Source organism: Protopterus annectens, chromosome 5.part0 (genome assembly GCF_019279795.1).
Source record: "Protopterus annectens isolate FY-2018-M chromosome 5.part0, PAN1.0, whole genome shotgun sequence".
Lineage (NCBI taxonomy): Eukaryota > Metazoa > Chordata > Ceratodontiformes > Protopteridae > Protopterus > Protopterus annectens.
The window spans coordinates 731108679-731118549 of NC_056735.1; the positions used below are offsets into that span (position 1 = coordinate 731108679).

At 46.2% G+C, this 9871-nt stretch overlaps 1 protein-coding gene across 1 annotated transcript in view; it reads right to left on the reverse strand.

Annotated features, from left to right (window-relative positions):
- The window catches only part of DCUN1D5 (defective in cullin neddylation 1 domain containing 5), an 882136-nt gene that overhangs the window by 806589 nt on the left and 65676 nt on the right, over positions 1-9871 (reverse strand). Inside the window, exon 2 of the mRNA XM_044072580.1 lies at positions 2796-2913. Within this exon, the coding sequence (XP_043928515.1) occupies positions 2796-2866 (71 nt within the window). The 5' untranslated portion in view covers positions 2867-2913. The remainder of the gene's footprint in view (positions 1-2795; positions 2914-9871) is intronic.

Below are 9871 nucleotides of genomic sequence, written 5' to 3' on the forward strand. Positions count from 1 at the left end.
GAAGAGGAGAATGCTCCCAATGGGGGCACCTGAGGCGTTGGGGATCTCTGCGGTCGGGGTCGAGAGGATGGGTAGAGACCATAGCGGGCACAACAGTGGGAGGAGCTGAGGGAGCTGACCGAGGAGCAGGCACAGGGGCCAGCACACTCCTCATGACCTCAAAGGCACCCCTATCAGGCAGGGAAGAAGGTCCCTGCTCCGAAGAGATAAGGACCCCTCCCAGCACCGAGAGGGATGGCTCAGAGGCAAATGTCGGGGCCGAACTCACCTGCGCCGAGGCTCCGAGAGGGAGAAAGGGGTCATGGCGCCCGGATCCTTACAAGGATGGAACCATGGAAGAGATCGGAGCCGAAAGGTGTGGTATCGGCTCCGTGTCGACGGTACCGGCTCCCACGAACTCTGGCTCAGAGGAAGAGTCGGAGGAGGAATCTACGATAGAATGGGGATAGCCGCTGTCTGTTGAGAAGGGCTATGAAGCATCTGGGCCAGTGCCTGCGACTTAAGGAGTCTGCTAACCACCCTCTCGAGGTCTTGTTCCGAAAACCTGGAAGACAGAGAGGCATGGGACCGATGGCTCCGCTCCGAAAGCAAAGGAGATCTCGGAGCCGAATGGACTGACTCCAAAGGAGGAGAGCCAGAGCGCTTAAGGCTCGCAGATGGTTCCGACGCAACGATCGGAGCCGACTGAGTCTTGGGAGCATCGGCTCCAGCCGGAGCTGACGTAGGAGCACTTAAGAGCACCACTGGTCGAAGGCTCGGTTCTTGGAGCCGATGGTTTTGTGGGCTTCGAAGGTTTGCCTGACGAAGACTTGGTCGGGGAACCTTCGGGTTTCAACAAGCCTCGTAAAATAAGCTTGTTTCTGCGTTCCTGCAGGACTCTTGGACTGAATGCATGGCAGACAGAACAAGAGTCCTGCAGGTGCAGAGGGCCCAGGCAATAAACACAAGAAGTGTGACCGTCTGTCAGAGACGTCTTCTGACAGCACGAGTCACACTTCTTGAAGCCTGAAACCCTGGAATCCTTAGACATCCTGACAGGGATGACAAGTCACACACACACACAAAACAAACACCCACACTCAAACTTACTCAGTCTAGTCACATACGCACACAGAAAGGCTGAGACTATTTAGACTGACAAATAGAGAATTTTAAACTAAATTTAACTAAATGAAACTTAAGATTAAGCCAAGATTTAAACTAAAAATTTGCCCGAAGGCCTAGTAATCTACGGAGTGGGGTAGGTAACGAGAAGTAGTTCGAAACAAACCCAAAAGTGAACTATCTAAGGTGGGGATACACTAGAGGGGTAAAGTGGATCTAATAGAAAAACTATTACTATCAAAGGGAAGAAAAAAATCTTACCAGAAGAGATTTTTATAAATCTAACCTAAGAGCCGGCAAAAACGCAACCTCGCAGCTGAAGCAGCAAACGAGATCTTGGTAGCTAGCGCCTAGCATTGTGGGATACAGGGTAGCATCGAGCCAGTAAAAATAGCTCTCGAGCTTTAGTATAGGCCGAGTCGGAGCCGAGGATCGGCTCCGAACCCATCCAGCAAGAATGAAGGCGAGATTGACAACTTAACATTAAACGTTTACATATATTCTTAAAACGAGACTGAATTATTGCAAGCTCGGTGGTTGCCTCTTGATGCTTTTCGCATTTGGACATTATTTTAACTGTCTAGTTAATTGACTTGGTAAAGGTCAGAGAGTAAGCAAATGATGGCAAAGGGAATCAAACGTTTTACCCTTTGGTTAAAAGAATCAGTTCATTAATAATTAAAAATCTTAATCCTCTGTTCCAACTGCCAGGAGATTCACTTCATTCTGCCCGTGTTAAAAAAATGTTACAGAAAAGTTGTCAAAATTCTGAAAATAACCACTCTGCCACAAACTGTAGTACCCATGTTTTCTTAACTGTCTAAATTCTAGGTTCTATTTGTACAGAATTCACAGCAGGACTACAGTTGATATAGTGCCATTAAATAAAATGAAAGACAGCTGGTTTACACCACCCTGACCCCCAGTTCGCTCATGTGTATTAGGTAAGAATAAACACGGTGAAACGCAATCTGCTGCAACAAAAATGCATGCATGGTGAAGAAAGATAATCCTCCTTAGAAAAGCAATGGGAGTCCAGCACCACCACAACAGGCATTTGACAAGGTTGTTTAGCCTATGGTACAGACTCCGGGAGAGACTTTGAGGAAAAAGGATGCATCAGCTGATTGGAAAAAGGAGCAGAAAATTTGGCACATAAGGCACTGTGGGGTATACATTCAAAAATATTCAGTACAACAGAAATGCCAATCACCGACACCTCCCAAAAACGAGACTATGAAAGTATACACCTCCCCAAAAAGGAGACTATGGAAGTATACAATCAGGAAATGCATTATGAGATTCTAATGTAGTAAATATACCTTCCTCAAATAGTTAAGCTAATATTAGAAAATCAGTTTTATTTTCTACAGACACTACAACTAGATACTTCAGTTTAATGAATACTGATTTCATACCAACTTTAGTTTAAGCAAAATAAGGCAAACAGAATAGCTAATTACACAGAAGGTAAAACTCTGCTTCCCTGAGTACGGTACAGCTAGAGCATTCTACATCTTAACAAAATCACTACTTTACAGTGATAAAAAGCATTAGTGTTCATTTTGAAAAATTACACCCCATCCTCACATCAGCTGAAATAAACACAACTAGTCTATCCTAAATGTTATTCAAGAGGATGCAAATTAAGACAAGAGAGATACAAGGAAAAATAAATGCTAGTTTACTACCTGGTTATTTTACATTTTTTCATGCCCAAATCTTCTGACCCAGAGGATTTTCTTTTCTTTTTCACTGGCATTTTCTGGATGTACAAAGAACCAGTACAGATGCACTGTGAAGGGTTTTCTGAAAATTAGACACCAAATACATATAAAACAGCAGAAACTGCATTAACATGCACATATATTAAAGAGCCATGTAAATTTGTTGAAGCTATATTGTTACTAGATATCCAGGAAGCCTATACCAGAGGAGAAAAAAATCAGAAATCATGAAACAACCAATTAAAAGTTGTGCACTTACCATAATGTCCCATTTGTGTTATCCATTTTCATTCAACTGTTGGGTTCAAAGCCTTTCCACAGATTAGACTTGGTCACTTCTTCCAGCTTGTGGAACACAAACTCTCGAGCTACTCTCTTTACCCATAATGTCCTAGTCACCTAACATACCTCAGATCTTGTTTGCTGCCCCTTATATAAGAAAAGCAGTAAGAAATACTATAACAGAATCTGGCACTCAAACAGTAGGTCCGCCAGCATCTTTCAACCTTTCAAAGAGTCAGACAAGGAAATGGGGTCGTGGGAGGGAAGATGAGGTAGAAAAATGTGCAACACAGATGGAATGTTAAGGTGAGCACACAACTTATCGGATGGTGTCATTTTCATTTATTCCTCAACTGTTTGCAGAGTCCCCAGCTACCTAAACCCTGTGAAGTCTAAGGAAGGATATTCCTGAGCACCAGTGAGCCAAAGGCTGCTCTTCCCCTAGTGACCAGAACCAATCTGTAATGAGAAATAAAAGTAGGACGATAAGCCCAAGTTGCAGCTGCACAAATATCACCCAAGAAAGTTATAGATAAAAAGGCTGAAGAAGTTGCCAACGATCTAATGGAACAGTCTTTTGGTGGTTTTGGTAAAGCCAACCCACTTGGTCATATACAAAAGTAATACAAATCAGTCAACCATCTGGCTGAAGTTACTTTAGAAACTGGTTTGCCTAATTTTGATTATGAAAAAGAAACAAATATATTGATCTGACTTCCTCAAATTTTTGGTTTCATGGAGATAAAACCTTAATTGGCTGTGAATATCCAACAGGTGCAACATATATTCTTCATTAATTGAGCAATTTGGAAAGACTGGAAAGGCTGATAACCTGATTAATACTGGATTCTGACACCACCTAAGGAAGAAAGGAAGGATTAGTCCATAAAGATAATCTATTCTTTATGAAAAATCAAATGAGGGTTAGATGACAGGGCCTGTAATTCCAAATACTTCTGCCAGAAGAGTAATAGCAACCAAAAAAAAGAAGTTATGTTCTTACCATGACGTTCCATCTGTGTTCATCTTCATTCATTACTGATGGGTATCGGTTCCGTCCTCGGAACAGTCGGCCTTGTAACAAGCTCTTGCCAGCCAAAAAAACTCTCGAACTAAGCTTTTACCCACATTGCCATTTTCTCTGTTACCTCAGATCGAGTTTGCCCGTTATAAGTAAAGCAGAAGCTGTCTGAGCAGAAAACCCTAAAGCAGGAGTAGGACACAATTCTATCCCCTAGAAGCATCTGGAGGGGGAAGGAGGGTGGGCATAATGAATGAATGAATGAAGATGAACAACATCAGATAAAGAAGTTATGGTGGTGATGTTAATCTTCATTCATTCCTTACTAATGGGACAGAGTCCCTAGCTACTTTTAGTCCTGTGAGGCCTTATGAAAGGATGTTCCTGAGCACCACTGAACCAAAAGACGCTCTTCCACTGGGAGCCAAATCCAATTTGTAATATTTATTTATTTCAGTTTGATTACCGGGGAAGTCCACTGGACCAAGAATAAGAAGTTATGTACCTACCATAACGTTCCATGTTAGTTGTCTTCTTCTCGCCTTCTTTCTTGCTGGATGGGTTCGGAGCCGACCTTCGGCTCTGACTCGGCCAATACTAAAGCTCGAGAGCTAATTCCACTGGCTCGAGGCTCCCCTATATCCCACAATGCTAGGCGGTAACTACTCAGATCTCGTTTGATAGCTATACCAAGCAACCCTAGTCTCCATAGAATGGAGTAGGGAAACCCACCTCAAAACAACCTGCGTGAAAGGTATCGCAGACCTAAGAAAGGAGAAAAAGAGGTGGAAGAACGTATGGGAATGACGACTTCCAGAGGAAGAACACAAACAGAATTCCTGTCGGTCTATCCAGGCTTGGGGGAAGGAGGGTGGGACGCAAGAAAGAAGGTGAGAAGAAGACAACTAACATGGAACGTTATGGTAGGTACATAACTTCTTAATGTTAAGTTGTCCATCTCGCCTTCATTCTTGCTGGATGGGACCGCTTCCCTAGCACCTTATCCCGGGTGGCCTATCGGAACAGACTCTCGAGAAAAGCGGAACCAAAATTGGCACGGCTTCTGGAAACAATGTCCAATTTGTAATGTGAAATGAATGTACGAGGAGAAGCCCAGCTGGCTGCTGCACAAATGGAATCTATGGCAGCCTATCCTGAAAAGCTACGGATGTAGCTAATGCCCTAGTAGAATGAGCTCTAGGTCTTGAGGGTAGTTTTTGATGTCTTATCTCATAGATGAAGGTAATTGTAGAGGTGAGCCATCTAGAGAGGGATACTTTAGTAACAGGAAGGCCCAATTTCCCTTCCACATATGAAAGAAACAATTGATTAGATTTCCTGAATTGTTTAGTCCTACCCAAGTAATATCCAAGTTGGCGATGAACATCCAAAAAATGTAGCTTTTGTTCCGACCTGTATGAATAGTTAGGGAAAAAGACGGGGAGATCAATAATTTGGTTTAGGTTTACTTGAGAGGAAACTTTGGGCAAAAAGGATGGATTAGTACGGAGGGATACCCTATCTTTGTGAAACACTAAGTAAGGAGGACGAATGCACAGAGCATGGAGTTCAGATACCCTTCTCGCTGAAGTTATAGCTACCAGAAAAAGTGTCTTCCAAGAAAGCAACTTCAGAGAACATGAAGCTGCTGGTTCGAAGGGGGGAAGGATTAAGGATGCCAGAACCAAGTTCAAATCCCATTGAGGCGGGGGATCTTTGATTGGAGGTTTGAGAAGAAATACGCCCCTTAAAAAGGCTTTACAGAGTTTGTGAGCCATGATGCTAGACTCAGAAACACCAACATGAAAATTAGATATGGCAGCCAATTGAACTCTAATGGTAGATGCAGATGATCCTAAATGAAAGAGTTCTGCTAGAAAATCTAGAATAGACTGGATAGGTGCTGCAAAGGGATCTATGTTTTTTGACATTGCCCAAAAGGAGAAGCGTTTCCATTTGCTACTATAAATCTTCCGGGTAGAAGATTTATGAGAGGCTATCAAGATATCTCGGACCGAGCGAGATATTGAGGGAAGCCTGGCTAAGGTTGAATCGGAGAAACCACGCTGTGAGGTTTAGAGAAAGCAGAGATTGGTGCAGCTGACCCGATTGGTGGGTTATCAGATCTGGTACTGGGTCCAGATGCCAAGGCTGCTCCAAAAGGTAACGATGAAGAAACGGAAACCATATCTGTCGAGGCCAGTAAGGGGCAATGAGGATCATTGTCACTCTCAAGGCGATGGCTTTCTGAATTAGTTGAGATATCAGTGGAAAGGGGGGAAAGGCATACAGAAGTCCCCGGGGCCAATCGTGAACTAGAGCGTGTCTGGTGGGATGGCCTGGTAACGGGAAGAGAGTGAAGAAGTCGTGACACTTGCTGTTTTGGGGAGAAGCAAAAAGATCGCAGCAAGGCTGGCCCCATCTTAGGAATACTTCTTCTAGAACGGATTTCTTTAGAGACCACTCGTGGGGCATGAGAATTGCACTGCTCAATTTGTCTGCAATAACGTTGGATTTCCCGGGAATGTGCGTTGCTATCAGAAAAAGCGGAGAAAAGATTGCCCATTGCCAAAGTCTGAGTGCCTCTCGACATAAAGGGTATGATCTGGTTCCGCCTTGTTTGTTGATGTACCACACTACGGACATGTTGTCCGTTTGAATTGCAATAGTCCCAGTGGGAAGAGAGTCATGAAGGGCTTGCAACACTACAAGCACTGCTCTCATCTCTAAGACATTTATGTGCAAGTGGCACTCGAAAGGTTGCCATGTGCCTTGGACTGTCCTGCCCTGATAATGCCCCCCCCACCCAATCAGGGAGGCGTCTGTTGTCAACGTGGCGACTGGGGGGGGGGGGTGAAGGGTCTTCCTCGGAGAAGTTGAGGTGATGTGATCCACCAAGACAGTTGATTCTTGCATGATTGAGTTATCAAAATGGTATGGGACATCGGGAGCTGTTGAAAGGACCATTGAGTAAACAGCATCCATTGGAGGATCCTCATGTGAAAGCGAGCCAAGGGGAGAAGGGGAATAGCTGCTGCCATGAGTCCTAACACCTTCAAAACTAATATGGCTTTGACTTTGTTGCATTGTAAGAGAAGGGAAACTTGTTTTTGAATATCTGACACACTCTGCTCTGTGAGTCTGGCTGAAAGATTGAGTGTGTTTAAGGTGGCGCCTATAAAGGTAATAGATTGACAAGGCGACAAGGCAGATTTTTCGAAATTTATCGAAATGCCTAGAGCTTGGCAAGATTGGATGGTGAAGTCCCTGGATAGAAGAAGCTGATGTCTGGTGGTGGCGGTAAGGAGCCAGTCGTCTAAATATGGAAACACCTGGAATCCTTGACGTCTCAAGTGAGCCGCGACCACTGCCATGCATTTGGTAAACACACGGGGGGCTGTAGTGAGACCAAAGGGCAGGGCCCTGAACTGGTAGTGACTGGCTCCCAGCCTGAAGCGGCGATATCTCCTGGAGCGTCTGTTCATCTTGATGTGGTAGTACGCGTCCTGAAGATCTATCGAGCACATCCAATTGTCCTGACCCAAGAAGGCTAGAATGGACTGTAGCGTGACCATCCGGAATTTTGTTTTCCTGATATACTTGTTTAAGTAGCTGAGATCCAGTATGGGTCTCCAGTCCCCTGTTTTTTTTTGGTACCAAAAGGAATTTGGAGTAGATTCCGGATCCTTGCTGGTCTGCTGGGACTGATTGGATAGCTCTTTTTGATAGCAGCTTTGAAATTTCTAATGCTGCTTGTTCCCTTAGACCGGGTGGAATGTCTGGAAGGGATCTTTTGGGTTGGGATGGGATGTGAATAAAGGGAATTTTGTAACCCTCGGATATGATCGACTGTACCCATTTGTCTTGAGTAAGGGAAAGCCAGGCTTTTGGGTACAGGGATAACCTTCCCCCGACTGCCTCCGAAGGTGGACAGCCGGGCAGCCCCTCAGGAATGCTGAAAGGGTTTATCAGAGAACATTTCTCTGCTACCCTGGTTTTGCGGACCTCCTCTGCCTCTAGGGCGGCGTCTATTATTATTCCCCTCTGCCTCTAGAGGGAATAGACCTGTGCGTCAGATGAGACTCCTGGGATTGTTTATGAACCGCATCTTTCCTCCCCTCTGACCTTTGGGATAGGGTCTAGAAGGGGTAGAAAAACGGACTCCTACGGCAGAGAGAGTCTTACCTTCTACCTCGCACCTGGTCAATGTATCTTTCACCTGTGGACCAAACAAGGATGATCCATCAAAGGGAGAATTGGTGAAGGACACCTTGAAAGGGTCCGCAAAGTTGCATAGCCGCATTCAGGCGTGACGTGGTAAGGCAACACCTGTGCCTGCAGCTCTACTCGCCCCATCTGCAGCATATGAGACCAGCCGCATGGAGGAGTTAACGATGGAATTCAGGGTTGCCAACTGGGAGTTCATTGTGTCTTTGAACCCCTCAGCTGTAGGATCCTTTATCAGTTCACCCATATCCTTGAGTAAATCTCTCTGGAGACGAGTGAAGTGGCATAAGTAGTTCAGCAAACGCATTGAAAAGGTCTCTGATGAGAACATCCGCTTGCCGTACCTGTCCATGGTCCTAGATTCCTTATTAGGAGGATGGACAGGAACCAAAGGATCGGCCAACTCCTTCTTAGTGGCCGCAGCCACCACCATGGCATCAACAGGGACACCTTTGGATAAAAAATCTTTATCTCTCGGGGCAGTAATAAATTTAGATGGTCTCCTCGGGGTGGGTTCCACTGAATCAGGAGCCGTCCAAGCCTTCCTTGCCACCACTTCCATAAGGGGGTCAAAGGGAGGGGACACCCAAGAGGTAGAAGGGCGAGAGCCAAACTCCTCAAGATACACTGACTCATCCTCCGAAGGGTTAAGGGCTGGCCAGTTCCCCCTCTGTTTGAGGATCTCAAGGATGTCAGCAAAGGAGACATCCTCAGAGGGGGATCGAGGGGAACCTTCAGATTCCTCTAAGTCAGTGTCAGAGGTAATAGACTCAGGGGAGTCAATGTGCTTCCTCTTGCACTGCCTCTTCCTAGGGGGATCTCCTACCGGGTCAGGAGAGGCCTCGGAAGAGGAGGAAATTCCCAATGGGGAAACTTGAGGAGTTGGCTCTCTGCGGTCTAAGGCAAGGGGGTGAGTAGAAATCACCGCAGGCACTACAGATGGAGGGGCTGAAGGAGTCTACTGTGGGGCAGACCCTGGTTCTAGCACGCTCCTCATGACCTCGAAGGCACCCCTGTCGGGCAAGGCCAGAGGCCCCCGCTCCGAAGAGACAAGGACCTCCCCCGGCACCGACAGGGACGGCTCCGAAGCCGATGTCGGAGCCGAACTCACCAGCGCCGAAGCCCCGAGAGGGAGAGCGGGGTCGGACAAGGGTCCGATGCCACTCGCCCCCTCGGAGCAGATGAGGGAAGCTCGGCGCAGAGATCCCTCCAAGGAGGAGATCGGAGCAGATGACGGAGCCAAAAGGAAGGTATCGGATCCGACGCACCAACAGTCATGGCTCCGACAAGCCCTGGCTCCGAACTCAACGGAGTCGGAGGAGGAATGTATTGGGGAACGGAAATAGCCACTGACTGCTGAGTCGGGCTATGGAGCATTTGGGCCAGTGCCTCGGACTTGAGAAGTCTACTCACTACCCTTTGCAAATCATAGTCAGATAACCTAGAAGACCGTGAGGAATGAGTTTTATGGCTCCGTTCAGAAAGAAGAGGGGATCCTGGAGCCGAATGC